Raw genomic sequence first — 21,740 nt, 5'->3', positions numbered from 1 at the left:
AGCAGGCAACCAAAATTTAATTTTCACTGAAAGAATCTCATCTACTGTTGTGTGCATATGTATGTATTCGTGCACGTGCGTGTGCTTGACTTTAAGCATGAATGAATTTAAGCCTGTTTGTAGGCTCAGGTGCTGAAAAATTTGCCATCGGCTATGGCGACTGAACATGCATACATACAAGTGGCCGTGGCTGCCCGTGCGGATAAGCAACACTGTGTGGTGAAACCACTGAAACTACAAACAGGTGGCTGTTGTTACTTTCAAAAACATGGCATAACAATGAGAAAAGTTTTACTATAGTAAAAGGCGGTAAAAAAAGCATAATGCTTTTGCGGCTAACATGGCCAGTAAAGTGGTACGCTTGTATCTCCTATGTGAGTTACAAATAGTTTAAGTGCCCTTTAGAGACTTTAAAAGACAGCTGGTGGTGGCACTTTTAAGCCATATCTAAGTATAAGTTTATTCGATTGACAACATATTTTAGCCCTTCTGTCGTAACGAAAAATCACCAACCGATATACATATATATGTATTAAGATGAGCAAATAGTTTAAAGGAAGACGCATGGTAAATGGTATGCTATGAAAAGCGGTGGAAATGGTAAATATTGCCTAATATTATCGAAATTTGGCATAAATCTGGCATACAAAAACCACTAAAAAAATAATAAACAATTTTGTGCGTGTAGTAGAGAACGGGACCCGCGGGAGTCACAGTAATGAGTTCAAACGAAAACGAACAGCAAAGCAAAACCAAAAAAATCCGAAGATGGCAGGTCTTTATTTTTTTAATATTTAAAATTAATTTAAAACACACGTGAATTTTTCTTAGCGATAGATTTTGGCACCCAAGGGACCCGTGGTAGAATTCTGCAAAACGTCGAGATGCGCGGGATCGGGATTTAGGTCCGTGCCCTTCTCTAGCGTTTTATTAATATTAATCTTAATCTTTTGCAGAATTTTAAAGTTTGAGTTTGACTTTTTGTTGCCTTTGACTGTGTCTTTACCTTTGTATTTGCCCTAATCTCTGTCGTAGTAATATTATTTATCATTATCCTTATCATTATTTATCTCAATCCTCGTCATTGTCTCGTCTCTCCCCGATCCCCGATAGCTCACGCATTTGCTACATATCACCTTCACCGTGTCGTTAAATAGTTAACGTCAAAAGATTCGAACTAGGCTAAAAGGTTTCACTTCAAAAAAAAACTATTAAGTTCGATAATATTTCCCATTTTTGTTTCCAGAAGTAGAGGATGCGGCAGAACGGCAATAAATATTATTTTTCCTCACTCTTTATGCATGGATTTCAGTATTATCTTTCTCCATTATCTACGGGCCACGCAGAAATAAGGTACAGATTAGATATGTAATATCGAATAACGCGCAGTTCAGAGCGCTTGAAAGTAGGTTTGCCAAGCTTCCTCTTTTCGGGAGGATAGTCTTCCCCAAAAGCTTAATACTCCTTTTTTGTTTTAGTTCAACAGTGTTGATTAACGAAAATTTCCAAACTATCTATATGAAACTTTTTGAGTTTATGGCTAACGGTACAAATTTACTTTCCATGCGGTAGTTCATTTGCCGAAAGAGCTTCTTCTACCATAGATGCAAATGGCAGTGTGGAGAAAGACCTTTTCCTTTAGATTTTTCGAGATGTAAAACGAATATTGTATGCTCCTGTATCAAAACGTCTCCTCCTCCCATAAAAACTATTTTTTGCTCCTTGAAGGGGTTTTAAAAGTTTTCAATCCTACTTGCAAGGCCCTTGGAAGATCGAGAGTTTTGGTTTAATGATCTACATTGCCATGCCGCATAGAGTTCATGTTTTAAATACATGCTAAGTGCAAATTCCCAGAACTGCAAACAAACAAAATTTTGCAAGGTATCAAAGTACCAAATTAAAGAAGCTATCATCTTTAACATTACGAGTCTGCGCCCAAAAAGCCATGTAGACTATGCACTAAGCTCTTACTCATGTTACCATCTATTTTATTTTTTCTTCGAACTTTGGAATAATTCCACTTATTTCGCTTATTGCAAATTGAATTTAAAAGAAATTTCATTGTTAACCGCACAGCTAACAAAGCATTTAAGCTTTCAAATAACCAGTGGAGCAATGGTAATTTGGTAGCTGAAGTCCCAATGCTCGGAAAGGCAGAGTAATTGAGGTAAACTTAGCACAAAGATGGCAGTTGGGTCAGCTTTTATCCTCATAATTGCAATAAGCATACATTCAAACTTAATTCACTAGAATTTACATGCTTTACATCTCTGTAGTTCGCTTTTTGTTTGCTGAGTTCCAGTCTTGCAACTTGCTCTGGCTATTGCTTTAATCCGATTAAATACGATTGCATATGCCAAGTGCATTTATTTTCAATTTGAATTTTATTTATTTCCAGGTAAACAGAGAAAATAAACTGAAGAAATGTGTTTCGGTAAAAAAAACGAAGCGTTGACTCTAGCTTTAATCCAAAACTAAGTATGGGATGTGTACATACGTATGTATGTACATACGGTTTTAGAAGTAGATTTAAAATTAAGCCAAAGAGCTACACGCTCAAAAATTTGGGTTTCCTTTTTAAATCGCGCTGGGACTACTGCCTTTTTTTTAATTATTTATAGTCTACTTTTTAAACCAGTCAATAGTTTTAAGCAATTTTTAATATATTCTGGTTTAAATTTTAGTCCAGGCAGCCGAGAAAATGATGTACTGCTATGAGTGGTTTAAAATTAAAACCAAAAAGTTCGTGGTTTAAAAATCAAACCAAAATGTATTAATTCTAGTTTCCAGGTTTCATATATAGAACATTTGGTTTAAAATCTAAACCGAAATAGAAAATGTTTGCACAAAGCGAAATGTGATGTTGATTCAAACTCAATTTATGAAAGCACATTTACATGTGTGGCTGTAGCTGAGTGATACAATTGGTTGCTACCAAGGCTGTCCGGGTTCAATCCCCATCAGAAGGAGCATGAAATTTAATATACATATATTTTTTTTACTTCTTAAATAGGTAAATGTTTGGGTTTAAAATTTAAACCAAACTTTTTAAATTCTAAACCCAACATATGTGCTCTCTTTTTGTTTAAACTTGAAAGGTTTGTATTTGAAACTGAATTTAGTTTCGTCATATATGTAGTCCAAAAAGTTTAAAATTAAAACGGAAATTTTTAACCGTGTAATATTTAAAAAGCGGCAGCATGTTAATACCTACATACATATATACTATTGCATGTGATGGCCTCCTTCACATTGTACATAAAAATATTATCATCAATTCCATCCGACATTAATTGATTAAGCAAACAAATTTACGCGCACCATGTGTAAGCAATACCTTCTTCGGTATGTATGTGTGTAGCTATTTAACTGTTGAATACTAGTTAATCAATAAATTGTTGTAGCTCTGTTAAGTCATAACCAGCAAAAATGTTTTTCCACCGACAAATGTGAGGGTTGCGTATACGCCCTGTCAGATCAGTTTATTGCTGAAATATGAGTGTTGTAGCGGGTTGTAGCCAAAATGTAAATACATAAGTAATAATACAACGACAGGGCGCACCTTTTCGCGCCAAGAAAAATGCATTAAATGGCGATTTATGGGAATAAAATATCGAAACGGCATTTGCCTACACAACGGACACTTTTTTTTTGTTTTCAGTAGTTCAAGCAGGAAGTGAGGTGCTACAATTTATGCGATTTTGCATATTTATTTGTATATACGTATGTGTTGCTTAAACAGATTTCAATTCTGACGCTGACTGAGCAACGATATTTACATGAAGAAGCGATAAAAATACAATTTCCGCTGAAAGGTGACCAGACAAGGAGTTGCTCAGGACTTTTTATTGCCCTCGTAATAGGTCAAGTGTTGATAATGTATTTTAAAACGTATTTTAATTTTGGCGCACTTGATTTACGTAATGGGCAGCGATTATCATCAGTATATACATAAGTGTATGTACTTGTATATGTAGGTATGTGTGTAGCTTGCTACTTAGCGGAGAAGTTGAGAGCAACCGGTGTTTTATTTTTATGTTAAAAGTTAAATGGAGTTTATTATTGAATGTCGTATTTCAAAAAAAGGTTACAAAAAAAAACAGTTCCAAGTGTTGTTACTAAATATGAAAACAACTGAATGAAATGCGGAAATAACATAAAATAACTTTAAGGGTCGTAGGTCTAGTCCGTGCATGGTTTCCCAAAAATTGTAATTTGCTTTGCGTTGGTTTTCATTACATGAGCTGCAGTTAAAAAAAAAGCTTGCACGTGTTAATACAAAGATACATTGGGCCTTGCGAACGGCTTCAAAGATTTTCATTAAAAGAAATATTCTTTTAACTATAGAGTCATGTACCTACTCTCCAACGTGTGGAGGTCCGAGAATTCAACTTTTGTTATTCTTGACTGGTTTTCACGACTGGCTCTATACTCTTCAGTCTCTGTGACTGTTAACCTGGACATCCGACACAGAAACTGTCGCATCGCCGTCCTCTTATTAATTTTGACACCCAAAATTGCTGGTATACACCAGCATAGAAGCATTGGTAGACAAGAATAGTTGCTCGATAAGAGTCTCTTATTTCACTCTCACTCCAAAATTTATAGGGAGAACAGAAATTGTTGTTGCTATTTTAACAGCACAAAAGCCAATTGTTGCTGAAGTGCTAGGTGTAGATGAACAGAAATCAGAGGTGGGCAGCCTCGGCAGATCAGTGTATGACGTTTTTTTTTTACAATTTTCACTTTGAATTCGTTGAACCTAACCTCTACCTATGAACCGCCATGTTATTATTTAAGATGTACACCTATTCTGTTTGGAAGACTTAGTTTTGTTATAGTTTTACAGGTCCAAATAATGAACTAGAACCGTACCTTGATTAGGTCCATTTGATCTTTATATTTTCCGATTTGTTGAAATCGACAAAAGTATTCACAATATCCTAATATGCCTGGACCAAGGTCAAATTTCGATTTTCATCTTCTTCTTCTTCTTTGTTGGCCCTGTAACCATCTAGGCCAGTTTGGCCGAGTCCAAAATAGCACGCCAGTCATTTTTCTTTTGTGCTAACTTTCCCACGCAGAGGAGGCCATCCTCTTCCTCTGTTACCAGCAACGCGGCCCGCGTTGCATACTTCCAGAGCAGGAGCGTTTCTGTCCATTCGAAGGACATGGCCAAGCCAGCGGAGCCGGTGAATTTTAATTCGCTGTACTATGTCTATATTATTGTAAAGCTCATACAGCTCATCGTTAAATCGTCTGCGGTAATCGCCATCGCCAACGCGTAAAGGTCCGTAAATCTTTCGCAGAATCTTTCTCTCGAAAACTCCAAGAGCCGCCTCATCAGATGCTTTCATCTTCCATGGTTCCGCGCCATACACTAGCACAGGCATGATGACTGACTTATAAAGTGCGATCTCTGTACGACGTGAGAGCAGTTTACTTCTCCATTGCCTACTCAGTCCAAAGTAGCACTTCGTGGCAAGAGTGATTCTCCGTTGTATTTTAAGGCTGACATTATTATTGGTGTTAATGTTGGTTCCCAAATAAACGAAGTTGTCTACTTTTTCAAACTTGTAACTGTCAGCAGTGACGTGTGTACCAGGACGCGCATGTTCTGACTGTTTGTGTGATGACATCAGACCCATTCGCTTTGCTTGCTTCTCTATCTAATCCCGAGAAGGCAGAACAGACGTAACTCTTGTAAAGTATTGTCCCTGAGCCGATCAGTTCTGCGGCTCTTATTTTCTTCTCCAACATCAGATTAAATAACTCACACGAAAGGTAGTTCCCTCGTCTGAAACCTCGTTTGGTATCAAACGGCTCGGAGAGGTCCTTCCCATTTTTTATAGAGCTGATGGTATTGCGCAACATCATTCTACACAGCTGTATTAGTTTTTCGGGGATACCAAATTCAGACATCGCGGCTTAAAGACGTATTCTTTTCGTGCAGTCGAAAGCGGCTGTGAAATCGACAAATAGATGATGCGTGTCGATCATATTCTCGCGGGTCTTTTCCAAGATTGGCGTATTGTGAATGGCAGGTGTAAAGCCACACTGAGAAGGTCCAATCAGTTCGTTGACGTTGGGCTTCAGTCTTTCACACAATACATACACTCGATAAGACCTTGCAACCTATGCTTAGAAGGCTAATCCCTCGGTTTTTGGTGCATATGGCAGGATCTACTTGCTCGTGGATTGGGCAGAGCACAGTTAAATTGCAGTTATCGGGCATGCGTTCATCTGACCAAATTCTGCATAAGAGCTTATCCATGCAACTTATCAGCTCCTCGCCGCCGTACTTGAATAGTTCGTCTGGCAGGTCGTTAGCTTCTGTAGCTTTGTTGTTTTTCTGCCGCGAAATCGCTATTCGTACCTCGTCATAGCCAGGCGGTGGGACATCGACTCCATCGTCATCGACTGGGGGCTCGGGTTCGTCTTCTCCACTACTTTCAGTGCTGCTGCCATTCAACCGGGTGGAAAAGTGTTCCTTCCATAATTGAGGTAAGTTGTTCTTACAGGAATTCGGCCTGGTCTTGAAACATTCAGTAAGTCACCTAACTCTCTGATAAAATTTTCGGGAATTTTCCCTGTCGGCCAGCATTTCAAGCTCTTCGCATTCACGTATTTCGGCCTCTCTCTCTCTCTCTCATTGCGGCAAATCCGTCTTGCTTCGCTCTTCAGTTCTCTCAAACGGTCCCACATGTCTCGCGTTTCGCCCTGCGGTCGCAGCGTGACCTTGAAGGCGGCATCTTTCTTCTCTGCAGCTTCTTGACACTCCTCATCGTAGTCGCACATTTCGAGACATTTTGAATTTTAGACTTCTTGCCACTTTCAGGCCACTGTGCGACATCGTCGTGATTAGCGAGCAGGAGAATATAAGGGGCAACTGGACTGAGAAAAGGCAAGGTTTTATTTCATTTTCTGCGCCAACGCTATATCATTGTCTCTGATCTACAAGTGCATACGATTGATAATGAGGTTAGAACTCACTTCTGTTAATATTTCTCGTTTTTAAAACGCGTACAGGACCACAAATAACCAATATGTTATGCAGACTTTCTACAAGCTATGTTTGGCAAAGTTTCAAAAACCACGTTTCCTTAAGTGCTTAAAGTTCACACCTATTCACGCTATCACAAAGCGCCGATGTAAAACCACCTAAAAAGAGCCAAGTGACGTCAACCTTTCAAAAGGTATATGTATATGTATGGCTGTATATGTTCCAATATTCGAATAAAGTCACGCTTTCGATACCTTCTTAGCGCTTTACTAGAAATGTATGTAAGTATGTATGCATATAATTTCAATTTCATTTGTTGCTTGTTTTTATTTATTTTATTTAAAAGTTAGTATACGAATGAGACCATGACAAACATGTAAAGTAAGATAGCAAGAGAGGGCGAGAGGCAATGGAAGTTGAAACTGGAAAACTTTACATTATTCCCTTTTACCCATAATTGCCCACAATTATAAACGCTAAGTGGTTTTCATAGAAGTACTATTTGAGCTAAACAAATACAAATCCTTTTCAAATGCAGCTGCTGAAAATAGCAATAACGATTAAGCTGCTTGAACGTGGGTAAGGGAAATGAGAAAGTTGAAACGAATAGACGGCATTTGGAAAATATTGCAGAATGAGTGGAAGCCACTTGAGGGTTACCAAATAAAATAAAAATAAAAAACAATATGTTTCAGTGAGGCCGCAGAATTCGAATTCACTGAAATTGGTAATTAAAACGACGAAGTAAAAACACTATGAAAACGACAACAACTACAAACGAATGCAACAATTAAGCAAGCAATAACAACAAGAACAATTAGTACAATGTCTATGTGAGTGGCGCCAATTGAGGCTGCATTCAACAATCGCCCAGCTTAGCACTCGGGAATAAATTCGTCAGCTAAACAACTTAAGTGTGCGGAAGTTAAAGCAGCAACAACTCGGATGTTCAAGGGAGATTCGGAAGGACAATGAAAATGCCAACAATGCGGCTGACTCAAAAGAAACAACAACAAAAGCAACAGAGTGCAAAAGGAGCGGACATTTGAACCGACATTTAATATTAAATCTCCTCCAATGAAAAGTTTTAAGTCACTTTTGACGTTAATCTCTAATTAGCTCCCTCGGGGGCATAGCTTAGAGGAATACGGCAGTAACAAAAACAACAACAGCAATAAAAGTAAGCGGCTAAGTGCAAAATTTAAGTATAAAAGGAAAAAAAACTCCACGTATATATAGATATGTATATACGAGAGTACAATTGTTGAAATCAAAAATTATATCTAAGGCGCTAAAATTCTTAATGCGTTGAATGGCAAAAACGGAGAAAGAGTGACAGCCAGTGCCACAATTTCCAACATAATTACAAAAGGAATTTGGCGCTTTCATTTTTGGCCGGCATTATTGTAAGGGAGACAAAAGCATAAGTACCTAGTTGAGAAGACCAATGCGGGGCGCGGCATGCAAAAAACACTGTAATACAAATACGAATGGAAAAACACTTCAGTTATAAAGAGCGATGATACTCGAATACAATAATTTCGTCACTAACAGCTGCCGCCCAATAAAAAAGCAAATATCGCGCGGTTGAAAGGAAGATTCTTTTGTAAATAGTGCCTTGCTTTCGGATGCAAATTGCAATAGTTGAAATAAGGAAAGAAAAAATGCATGCTTAAAAGCTGCAAAATATTTTCAAGGAGCAAAAAATTTTCTAGAATGCTCTAAAGCCAACGATTCATGCATTTGGAGCAGGGACCGAAAAAACGGTAATTTGCGAAAACTATGTTTGAAAACAGTTACTAAAGCAAATATCATACAATTAGTTCATATATTTATGTATTTCTGGTATTTTGTTAAAGCAACTTAAGTGACTTTAGAAACTTTGAATTTGAACTAAAAGGTTATAAGTTTGCCTTGAAATCTATATGTATATCTATACATATAATAAAATTGTAACGGGGCGATGTCTGTACATTATAGATATTAAAAAAATTAATATAAGTGGTCCTTATTAGAGCCACAGAAGCAAAATCTACAATTTTTAGGATTTTTTCTGGCTGTCTATATGTTTGTACGCGCATCACTCGAAAACTAATGCATGGAACCAAATGCAGTATTGTCTAGGGTCTAACTTAAAACACAAGAAACAAATTAGAGAGTTGCCAACTATTTGAAAATTACAATTTAAGTAAATTGATAAGATGAACTAGATATTGCAAAATGGCTGTCAAATGAAAGAGGTTTTAAGAAAGCCTACAGCCCAAAAAATTGTGTAGAAGGTTGCCATCTGTTTGAAAATTTTAATTAAATTAAATTAATAAGATAGATTAAATATTGCAATATGGGTATCAAACTAGACAGGTTTAGAAAAGTTTACTACCGAAAATATTTTTGACCTGGTTGCCAACTGCTTGAAAAATGTTATTCATTTAAATTGATAAAATAAATTAAATGTTACAATATTGGTGCTAAACTAAAAAGGTTTACGAAAATTTGCTATCAAACAGATTTTTGAAGCGGGTGGTCACCTATTTGAAAAATTTGATTCAGTTAAATTGATAAGATAAGGTAGATGTTGAATAAGTAAACCTTTAAAAAAAGTGCGCGATATAATACCAGGATCATCTACAACACAAAAATTGGGAGGCCTGCCAGCTGTTTGAAAAATTTCAAGTAACTGAAATATTACAATACGGGCATCAAGCCAAAGAAGTTTAAGAATGGTTACAGCCGGAAATATTTTAGAGGAGAGTTGCCACCTCTTTGAAAATTTTAAACTCAATTAACAAAATAAATTAAATATTACAATATGGGTATCGAATAAAAGAGGTTTAAGAAATTTTACTCTTGGAAATATTTTTGAGAGCGTTGCCACCTATTTAAAAAAATTTACCCCAGTTAATTTGATAAAATAAATAAAATATTGCAATACGGTAATCAAACTAAAGAGTTCGGATCCTTTACATGGCACAGTTGCATATATGGAACCAATCCGAAAACACCCCGCAACTGAAAAACATTAATATTAGATAAGTTGTTGTAAAGTTGTTAAGTTGCTTAACTGCAATGTTTTTTATTTACAGAGTTGCCTTTGTGTTAAGCTGAGTGGCTGATATTTATTTTAGTGTCAACAAAGTGGTGATACATATAAATACTTAAAGCATCGTGCATCTCATTGTTGTAGAGTCGTTTTATGAGGTATGTATATTTATTTTCCGATTATCTTTGCTGTTGGTTTCCGATGTCCAACAAAGTACTTGGAAAACAAATTTACAAAAAAAAAAAGAAAAAATTGATTTGGTAACTAGCATAAAATATGGCTTAAAAATCTTTACCAGATTTTGAAATAGAGAACCTTTTACTTGAATGGGAGCGTGGAGATGGTGGGGACTTTTCTAGTCATTATTACCAAAACGATCCTCTATATGAAGCCAGTGAGGAGCCACTTTCAACGCCGTTCCAGTTTTTTAATTATTTTCCTCATCATAAATATTTGAGCTCATTAAAAATGAAACAAACCCCTACATGATGCAAAGGGATTCCAATTCCAGTGGTATAATTGCAAACCTAGATATTAAAAGATCTGTAAGCATTATATGCTATATGTCAATAATTAAACTATCGCACTTTACTACTTGTATATGTACTGGGCCCAGGAAGCAGGCATAAAGTGCATACAAAATACCCTGCCTTTGAAAAAATTTGAAAAAAGCGTACGTTTCAACCACGAAGATTATAATAGATAGTCCTGTATTGAAATTTTTAAATGATTATTTCGCCAAAGTACCGCTGAAGCAACATTTATGTGTTGATGAAGAAATTTGTTCAACTAAAGCATGAAATATTTTTAAGCGTTACAACCCCAACAAGCCGCACATATGAGGCTATACAAATTTTGTGCTATTGGAGCCTCAGGATTTGCTAATTTGATTGAATCTGGAAAGCAAAACACTATAAACGGACCAGTTTCCAACGTTGTTGCATGCTGTCTGTAAAACGTTTTTTTTTGGCTTGCATCTTTTTACCTAACAAATATTGAAACATCTTTAAGACTGAGTAGCTTATGACAGATCATTACCGCTCAAGTAAAATATCCAATGGGAAAATGACTTCACAGATGGCTTTCGCACATTAAAGCTAACTGAGGCTTCACTTTTATTAATTTGTCATCTTTCGTTGTTAAACAACTGATTATTTTTTCGAAAATAATATTTAACCATTATCGTTACTGGTTACTTACGAACCTCACTATATACGCCTTTGTTTAGTGCAAATATAAGCATACTTACATATACATACATGTATCCAAGGTCCAAAAGCAGCGAAAGAGAAAATGTCAACGGAGAAACAAAAAAAAAAAACTGCTGTGACGGCTGATTGTGTTGTTGCTCTGGCGTGCATGCATTGGAAAGAACGAATTGACTAAACGTAATGAAGGATATCCGCACCAATGCGCTATGGAGGATGAAGGATCCTTAATTAAAACGACGGCAAACTAGCTGGATGGCCATGCAGAGACAGAGCAGTAATTGTTTGCACAATCTTTGTAATAGGAAAACAGACAGAATGGGAAAGATGAAATTAAAAACGAGATTAAAAAATGATGACGAAAAAAATAGACTTTGAATGTGGAGAGTGATGCAATTGCGGAAAAATCAAGCAAGTACAAATATTCACTTTCTGTGCTTTAGCTGAAGGTCTGTCTTACAAGCAAAGGGCAAGCTTATACCTAGAGTGAATGCGAATTGTTTGCAAAAAAGGAATGCAAGAAAGTGACATTACAGAAGGCAAATATATAAAGTCTGGAAACCAAAGGAAAGGGAAACTATTATTTACTTGACTTTGAAAACGATTGCCGTTATACAACGCGTGAATCCGGTGAACGTTTTTCCCCCCGTTTTTGGGTTTTTGTTTCTTAATGCCATAAATTTGCAAAAAAATTCACAATAAAAAGGTGCAGATTTTGAGCTGACAAAATTAAGAAAGTTAATTGCTCAAGCGCGCTATTGCGAAACGCTGAATTGCCACTAAAGCGCGCTGATGCAAAAAGACTACGAATTAAAAATAAGTCAAACGAGCCGTTGGACTTAAAGTCTAAAGTCACAAAGGCTATAATAAGTAAGGGCCGCATGTGCTCTCGGCCAAATAATTACCGCATTTTCCGGCATTTCACAGCACGACGCGGCGCCATTAAAACAGCCGAATACTCAAGCTTACTCACACCCCACCGTGGCACCGAAGCTCGTTTGCCTACAAATCAAATTAAAACCCATTTTTCTTTTGTAATTAACTCATTCATTTCGTGAATGTGCGCGAGCCGCCTAAAAGCTGACTGCATTCCCCGCCGTAGCAGTACGAGTAGGTGTACCCGTGACTACACAGCAAACGAATGGAATGTGCCGTAAGCTCATTATGTTGTCGTAGGAAATAAAATAAGTCCGGTGGAATTTAATTTCACTACGGTAATTTAATTTTGGTATTTTTATTCCCTGAAACGAAATACGTATGTATATACATAAAAAGGGAAGAAATTAAAACGAAGCGGCTGAAATGCGGCAGCAAATAAACTTTCACTTTTGATTTCGGCAAGTCGAAATGTACCATTTTAAATCCTTTTACGACCGCGCAAGTTGCCGCCCACGTAATTAGCGATAGCGCGAAGCGACCACAACAACAACAATAAAAAGAACACAAACAAAGGAAAAGAGGTACATATAACGCAGTGGTGTACATAAAAACACTAAATAAGTCCGTTAACTCTTAAAACCAGTGAAATCTTTCCAAAAAAACGGCTCAAGAAAGACAACCATTCTACGCAATGGCATACTTACATATGCATATGTATATTCTATTAGGGCGGATTGATTTTTTTTTTTAAATCATATAGCAAAAACGTAAACTACATAAAATTCTAAGAAAATTCTCCGAAGAAACCATGTATCTAAAATAAAATCCTAATCCGCGCCTCTCGACTTGAAAATTTATATGGCCGCCTTTGCCAAAAAAATAAATGTTGGAAAAAATAGGTTTTTCCAAAAAGAAATCGAATTTTCTGAATAAAATTGTTTAGTAAGGTAGTTCTGTTCTTTTGCACTTTATATTTTTTCTACACTTGAAATTTTTTTTCATTAAAAAAAATATTCACCCAAGTACGCAAATCAGAGGAGATGCAAATTGGGGTTCAACTGCTTTTTTGATAATTGAATATTTTGATTAGTCTCAAAACAAAACCTGTATTGCATAAACTATAATATAATATAATAAAACATAATATATTTCAAAAAAAGAAAATAATTGTAGCGAAAGAAGTGGAAAAAAATTTTCAAGTCGTGAGGCGTGGATTAGGGTTTGATATTAGACCCATGGTTTCTTCAGAGAATTTTCTTAGAATTTAATGTAGATTACGTTTTTGCTACACGACTTTTAACTTTTTTTCATCCATACAAATCAACCCGCCTTAGTACATATACTTTCACTTTCACTTTCACTACTAGCATGGTGGCCAGTCAAAACCCTTGCTGGTAAATTCAATGCCAACCCTTTTTCTTTTCGCTGCTCAAATTTGACTCCCGGCATGCGGGCAAATACTATAAATTACTTAACTTGTGTTTTTTTACGCCATTCTGTTTATTTTTTTTTATTTGGGTATTTCATGTTGGTGCAAGCTGTACGCATTTTTTAGCTGTTTTATTGCCTATATTGGAATTTTTCCCCTCCAGTTAGGATTGCTTCTCTTTTTAATTTGCCACATAATTGCTTTTGTAAGCAAAGAAAAGAACGAAACTAAGCCTCTGCCTTTTTTTTTGTGTTACGAGTTTTAAATGGATACTAAATTTGTAGTATGGGGCTTTCTAGTTATTTGACTCTAATTCTACTCTACTCTACACAGATAAGTGGCGTATAAAATTAAAGTATTTAATGACGCAGATTAAAGTTGGCCGGAAGCATATGGTGCCGATTTCATAAGTATGAAGCAGAAAGACGAAATGAGCATTACTCCAATTGAAAGTAAATACTTCTCACATACATATCACAAAAACGGTATTTGGTTGAATAAGGGTGTCAAATACGAGGGGAATTCTAAAATTTGCTCTGTAATTTAATTTCCTTGTAGGATGTAATTTGGTTCTTGCATTACTAATGTCTCTAATGGGATTTTTGAAATAAACTCAATACTAAATTAGAGACATTGAAGAAGGCGGAGGCGAAGCTCTTACAAACAGGTACTACTTTAAGCTCGGTAGTCCATTTATTTATACTTATAAACAGAGAACGGATTTTTAGGACATAAAAACCTATAAAAAAAGGCAAAATACAATAACGAAATAGGCTAGAAAAGGCAAAATAAAATAGAAAATAGGCAGGAAAATGCACTAGAATACACAAAAAAGGGCAACAGAAGGCACTAAAAAGACAAAAACCGAAAAGTAATCAAAGAATACATTTCTTTTAGAAATGTTTATTTTACAAGTATAAAAAAGAGAAAAACCTCGAACTACTTTCATTATATGAAAAACTTGTACTTTAAATCTTTGACTATTTTCTCTTTTTTTTTTTTAAACTCACAAATCTTGAATCTCTACACTGAGAGAAAAATATATTAAAATCAAATAGAAACTTAATTGATCTTACTATAAACGTCAACGAAAGTACTGTATATTGGTAAATATTCAATTCAATTACGCGCATATTAAAATTACCGCGTTCGTTTTGAAAAAGCATCCGCTAAGTGAATAGTCCAGATAAAAACAAAAAAAAAAACCTACTGAAAGAAGTCTGATGAGGAAATGTTGTGATTTCCGAAATACATAGCTATCACTATTACTTCAACCATTTTTTCAAATTATTGTTGCTTTTCCACAATAAGTTTTTCATTGAAAACGGCTCAATAAAAATTTTTGAATAAAAAAAAAATTAATTTGTGTGTGCCTACAATGGAATTCGAACCCTGACCCTCTCTAGATGATATCAACAAATTGTGTCAAGCATCTTTGTTCGTTCAAATGTTGAATTTCCATCAACTCCAGAGCACGCGATTTGTACGCTTTGCGTGCTTGGTATGCATATGTATGTACACTTAAAACAGATACTCGGATGTAAACATTCAAATACGTGCGTGTTAAATTTTTCATTTTCGCACCAACAAGCCTTCCGTTCAGTTTCTGTTCAATGGTGAAGATCAAACACTAAATGACCGAACTTATTGTAACAATAAGATTGTGAAATCTTAAACAAAGCTCAAATTATTTGATGCATCTATCAAAAACTCCTCTTGAGCTTTCCGAAAGCCAAAATGCTACAAGTTTTAGGAACTCTTCATGACCTACAACCATGCAGCGATGGTAGCTGATGACTTGCATTGGCCACAGTGCCTACCCGACAATTTTTAACTTTAATAAACAAACTTTGTGTGAATGCGCGTTATTTTGGTCCTTCCCTGCCGCTGAGTTAATCAATACTAGAAGAATTGATTTCTTATCTTACGCTATTTAATTTCATTAAAATTATTCCTATTCAATAGTCGGTTCTATAAAGTTGCACTCACCTTTTAGCAAAGTCCTCAAATTTAAATGGCTTCTCGACGAGTATTTCATCTACAAAGAAAAATAAAAAGTGCGGAGGAGTAAATACTTTAAATTCATAGCAACTACGCGAATTTAAATGGCTAGCGCCGTTCACACCCCTACTTAGGATTGATAAAGACAGGAAAATGAAAAAAAAAAAACACTTACCTGGACATTCCTCGTTCTCTTCGTCATCATATTCTTCTTCTTCTTCGCCTTCAATGAACTGAGCATTGTCCGTGTTATCATCGTTTTCAATTTCCGTTGTTGTAGCTGAAAAATGTGATAAAACGAAAATAAAATAAGCTATCAATGTATACTTCCTTATATTGCGGGGTCTCTGTTGTATTAAATATTATTGAATATTGTATACATAGCCTACCCCCAAACTAAGGGTTGCTAAATGAGAGAGAGTCTTAAAGAATTTGATGTACAGAATTAGGGAGCATGCAATGCACCCCAATATAGATGTATTGGAGATTCCGTCGGCATTAAGAACATTAGCAGCAAATTAAATTGCCACAACACCGGCAGCACAATAATTTGCTTTTACATACCTGCTGGAGTGCATGGGTATGTAAGTACATATGTATGTAGCGTATGCGGGTCGAGCTTAAAATGGAATATTTCCATGCAGAGTGGAATTCCCAGAGACTGCAGCCAAGGTATCAATTGCTATTAGTAAGTAATATAGATGCCGGGTGTATGGGTTTATAATAAGATTGTATACCAATTTGCCATTACTTATAATGATAACAAGTAGAACGCATCGAAATGTACCCGAATGTAATAACAAATTAAGAATAATAGGCGGCAAATAAGATTAAGCACCTTGGTGCAAGCGACCAGCGCAATAGAGCCATGTGTGGGTGGTAAAGTAAAGAATACACCTACGTACATACATATAATGTGTATATTTATTTAGAAATTTAACGCTGTTAATACTCTCATTGTGTACTAATTTTTCATAGAAATGCTTAAATGATTTTCTGCCTTTTGTAACTTCATTCATAGCAAAGTGTACACATGCTGATACGTAACATACAACGACCTTACCTACATACAATACATAATACACAGAAAGTTGCTAATTAATTAACAAACAAAAAGCACCAAAAATAAGTTTGCCTTTTCTACTTTCGATCAAAAACGTTTGAGCATTTGATTTTCTTGTGCTAACCTATTTGAAAAAATGTAATAGCACAACATTCCTGCACACATACCTGCCTTGGCAACAGCAGTTAGTCTGCACCATCACACATGCTGACCTTGCCGAACTTTATTCAACTTTAACAAAACACAGAGCATTCTACATGGCAAGCATGTGAGTTCGGAAGAAATATGTAGCTAAATATCTAGTCATGTTTGGACGTACATACACTCCGCTTTACTTGAATAGGTGCACATTTTTTCCTCAAGATCCAAGTTTATATCTGATCTTGGGGGCACTTAAAACCTTTTTAATAATTTAAAGGACTATAAAAGAGCAAGAATGGGCGAAGCAGACACACCTTCAACTGCAAAAAATGTATGAATGGTGTTGGTATTGACGATACCACAATAGAACTACGGATTGCTCTATATGTACACCTGTGTTCAGAAAATCTCAAAAAAGCACAGACATAACTATTATAAGAGAAAAGCATAAAAGCCAATCAATAATCAATATGTTAAGATACATATATATTTTTCGAGTCATCTATAATGAATATTTATATACTAATGGCCTTATTCATAAAAAATAAAGTAGGTTTAAAGAGCTTTATAAATTGACGTTTTCATACATTTTTTAATTTATAAACCTTTTATAAAGCTACTTTATTTTTTATGAATAAGGCCATAATATTATAAAATTTATTTCATAATAATCATCAGAGAGATAAATATTTGTAAGTCTTCAAAGACTGTTATTTTAAGACTTATTTTATAAAAGTATTTTCATAATAATTGCGCTGTACGGCACTCGGCAGGGAATTGGACCAAACTAACTTTTTTTAAGAGATTGAGTCATAAGTAAAAAAGTGATTTCTCCATTTTTCGAAGTTGGCCTCCGAGATCCAGATATGGGCCTTCGAAGTTCGAATTTTTACCTTTGGTAAACACTTATTTTTAACTATTGCATGTAAAAAGAAAAAAAGTAAAAATACAGACGTGGTCCGCCTTTTTCTCGAATTTATATCGTATATAACTTTTTTGTGAAAACATATATTACAGGTGCTATAACGGGTCATAAGTCAGATCTTCGAAAAATTATAAACTTAATATTTCAGAAACTTTTGAAATGATTTTTAAAAGATTCATATCGTTCTAAAGGTGATTTAACCACCTTTCTTTTGATATGAAAATTTGTATACTTCGTGTATAATAATTTGAGAAAAAACACATTTAAAGGAAAAACTACCTTTTCTTGTATAAAAAAAATTTTTAACAAAAAAATTACTAAACGATTTTTAAAAGAATGCATGTCGTTGTAAAGCCGATCAAACCTTCTTTCTTTTGATATGCATATTTGCATGCTTCGTGAATACAAATTTGGGAAAAAACAATTAAAAGGAAAAAATAACTGTTTTTATCAAAAAGATTTTAAACAAAAAAAAAAATACTCACCAATTTTTAAAAAATTGGCATCGCTGTTAAGGCGATTATCGTCTAACATGCATAATTTTACACTTCGTATATAAAAATTTGAGAAAAAATACTTAAAATGAAAAAATACCAATTTTTTCTTATAAAAAAAATGTTTACAAAAAAAATTACTAATTAGTAATACAATTGAATTTGGTTTAGGACCCGCTCGGGACTATATGAAAAATTGTTTGGCACTCATAATTATAATCAAAAGACTTTTATAATATAGGCCTCAAAACAAAAGTCTTTGAAGACTTAAAAATATTTATCTCGCTGATAATTATTATGAAAAGCTTCTATTATATAAGTCTTAAAATAATAGTTATCGATGACTTAAAAAAAATGTCTCACACATAATTATTAGCAAAAGACTTTCATAACTCTTACGAAAATTTGGATGACTCTTTTGAAACTCCACCATGAAATAGTTACTATTCTGGGTCGCTGCAAAAAAGGGCATCAATTTTACTACTACACCATTTTCACCACTTTTCTTTGAACTTGATCATTCTTCGAAATCAGATCAAAAAGAAACTTCTCCGCCGCCCACAAATCCAGACATAACCTCAGATCAGAGGAAAAAATTTGTACCTATTCAAGCGAAGCGGGGTGTACTTATGTACATACCTACATAGGATGCATAAAAGACAAATACCAGTGATACTCTTACAGATTTTCTTCTATTATGTGATACTACTTTGTATTAACAATTTGAAAAGATGTTGGTTCTTAACTTCTACTTTGGTTCAAATTCAGTAAGCTTTTGTGTTTTAAAATAATTTCACAGAATATCCAAATATCACTTTTCCTGTGCAAAATTAATTTCGAGAGAGCTTATTAAAGTAATAAGTTAATGGCTCCTCAAACATTGCTCAGTAGGGTGGTCCAAAAATAAATGCAGGGGTCAAACTTTAAAATTTTAGAACCTATTCAAAGCCTATGTATTTTTAAGAGTACGTTTTTTTAGAAATGGTATAGAACTCTTGAAAATCAATATTTTTCGATCGGACAACTCTGTTTCTCTTTAAAAAACACTTCCAGTAATAATAACTATTTGTTTTTTTAACCTTTTTTTTAATCCTAACTATCGTTTCTAGGCACCCCAAACCCCCAAAAACGCAGTGGGAGGATCCATAAAAAATCGCTGGTATTCAAAAATGGTAAAATAAACAACTGGGTATGAGTATTGCAAATCTCCTGAAGAAAAACAGAGTTTTCCGATCGAAAAATATTGACTTTCAAGAATTCTACTTCTAAGAAAGAGCGTTTTCCCGTATAAAATATGTACATGGAAAACTTAATGGACTTTGAGACAGTGCTAAATATATATTTTTTTTAAACAAGAAAAACTCTAGGGGTGAGAGCTTAACCTTTTAAACTTTTTTTGAGTCACCCTAAGGCTTTGTCGAGTCTGACACAATCTCCGGACAACTCTTCTGAAGTTTTTTGTGGATGCAATGATGTAGAGGAGGCAAATGATTCTCACAATTGGCCACAGTTCCAAACCATCTCTCACTCAGTTATTCAGCAATGAAGGTAAACAAATTTTTATTTAATCCTTTCCATTTACTCTAATTATGCGAACTAGGCCGAAATCTTAAAGCTTGAATAAAGTCCAATTGTTTATTAGATAAAATTTTGTTAGTTACTGTCAGAAGCTTGCCCTTTGTTTATAGAAAATTTACCGTACACGTATGTATCGCAATAATCTTACACAATATTAGTTTTTAGTCTAAACAAATAATCAAAGGAAATAATTCCGGCTAATTTTTGTTCGGAGAGACCAACTAAGTAAATTTCATAGTACACTTAGGTATCTTTTTAAGCGTTTTTTTATGCGGATTTGAATTTATGCGGTTTTTCAAACCATTTTTTGAGTGTTTTTATGCCTTTGTGTGTAAGAGACAATGCTTCTGATAAATAGTTCGTCTTTGTATTTTTACATAATTCATGTATTTATTGTGGTATTTTATTTTTTTTTTGATTAAAATACAGACAAGATTATATTTATTTCATTAATGTTCAGTTTTACATGGAATAATAAGTGTTGAAGTGAAGAAATAAATTTTTGTTTTTTTGTTTTTTTTTTTGCTTAATATTGCCGCACTGGATTTTTGTATGCAGTTTTTCAGAATTTTTTACATGGAGTATCTGAATTTATGCCGTTTTTGAAAATGCTGAAACGCATCCCCTGTTTTTGTATGAAAGTAAATATCTTTTTTATGCGGCTTTCTGAGGAACGCATAAAAAGAGACATAAGTGCAGTGTTGCCATCTTTTGATTTTATTTTCAAATTCTGATTTTATTTTCAAAAAGCACCAAAAACTTGAAAAAAACACACACTAAAAGCACCAATTTTTTTTTTAATCAAAGGATGCTTTGTAGTACTGCACATTAAAACTGGTAAATTTCGAGAAAAAAAATCGAATAGCATCAAACGAAAATGATGCCCTAATTAGAAATAAGCAAATAATTTGATGTTTTCATTATATAACCTCAAATATTGCTAAAAACCGTGTTTTTGGCACTTTGAGGTTAGGATATGGGTGTTTCCAGCGGAAGGTCCACCACGACAAAAAAAATAAAAGTTTTATATCTAACGTATTTACGGGCCGATTTGTCTGCTTTTTAAAATATATACTGGCTATGTAAGAAGAATAATGTTTGCATAAATTGGTCTTCCTAGGTGGTGCCAAGGTCGAGATATTTCGAAAAAACCGTATTTATGGTCCGATTTGGTTCGAATTTGGCGCATGTGGTTGAAACATAATAAATCATAGATTTCTAATAAATTGACCCTGAATTGGCGCTGAAGTTAAAATATAAAGTATATTCTGCATAAAATACATGTTTTATTTGCGTTTAAAATTCATTTAGAAGCAATATGAACAAAAATATAACGATGGAAATTTATGTCACGTGACGTCACGTCACGACACGTTTCACACTTGGGGTTGTAGAAGAGAATTGAAACAATTTGCATTAATTCAAAAAACTCTAAAAACAACTAGAATTGCTCTAAATCATATTAAAATAAGTTTCATAAAAATAGCCATCCACAATTCGCAGAGTTTTGCGATTTTGTAAGAAAAGAAAAAATCAACTTCCATTTTTTGTCACGTAACGACCCTCTCTTTAAATGCTTATATCTCAGGACCAAGCAGTTCGATTGATTTAATTTTTCGGTTAAATATAGAGCTAATTACGTGCTATACAATGGCCCAAAAAAGTTAAAGAAAACAAATGGTATTCCTTTTTTGTATCACATTGAAATCGTACGACTGTCACGTGCGCCACCATGGGAATGCCCATATCTTAAAATTCTAGTGCTAGAGCAATTGTGAGGCCAGATTTGGATTCAGCACCAAGAAACGATGTGTTTTACTATGGTGCTAAAAAAAAAAATTTGTACAAATAATTAGAAAAGAAAACAAGTAAAAAAGTCTAAGTTCGGGCGGAGCCGAACATTAAATACCCGGCGCAAGTATTAAATATATATTTTTCACCTTTCCGAAAGCTACCGCTACATGGTAAACCGAGGTGTA

At 34.7% G+C, this 21,740-nt stretch overlaps 1 protein-coding gene across 1 annotated transcript in view; it reads right to left on the bottom strand.

Annotated features, from left to right (window-relative positions):
- LOC118737833 (protein timeless homolog) overlaps positions 1 to 21,740 on the bottom strand; it is a 532,077-nt gene that overhangs the window by 16,500 nt on the left and 493,837 nt on the right. Inside the window, exons 5-6 of the mRNA XM_036468614.1 lie at positions 15,736 to 15,840; positions 15,549 to 15,597 (exon numbers count right to left, since the gene is read on the bottom strand). Coding sequence (XP_036324507.1) covers positions 15,549 to 15,597; positions 15,736 to 15,840 — 154 coding nt within the window. The remainder of the gene's footprint in view (positions 1 to 15,548; positions 15,598 to 15,735; positions 15,841 to 21,740) is intronic.

The sequence above is a fragment of the Rhagoletis pomonella genome, unplaced genomic scaffold (genome assembly GCF_013731165.1).
Source record: "Rhagoletis pomonella isolate Grant_MI unplaced genomic scaffold, Rhpom_1.0 Rhpom_scaffold_00004, whole genome shotgun sequence".
Classification (NCBI taxonomy): Eukaryota; Metazoa; Arthropoda; class Insecta; order Diptera; family Tephritidae; genus Rhagoletis; species Rhagoletis pomonella.
This window is presented reverse-complemented; position numbering and strand designations above follow the sequence as displayed.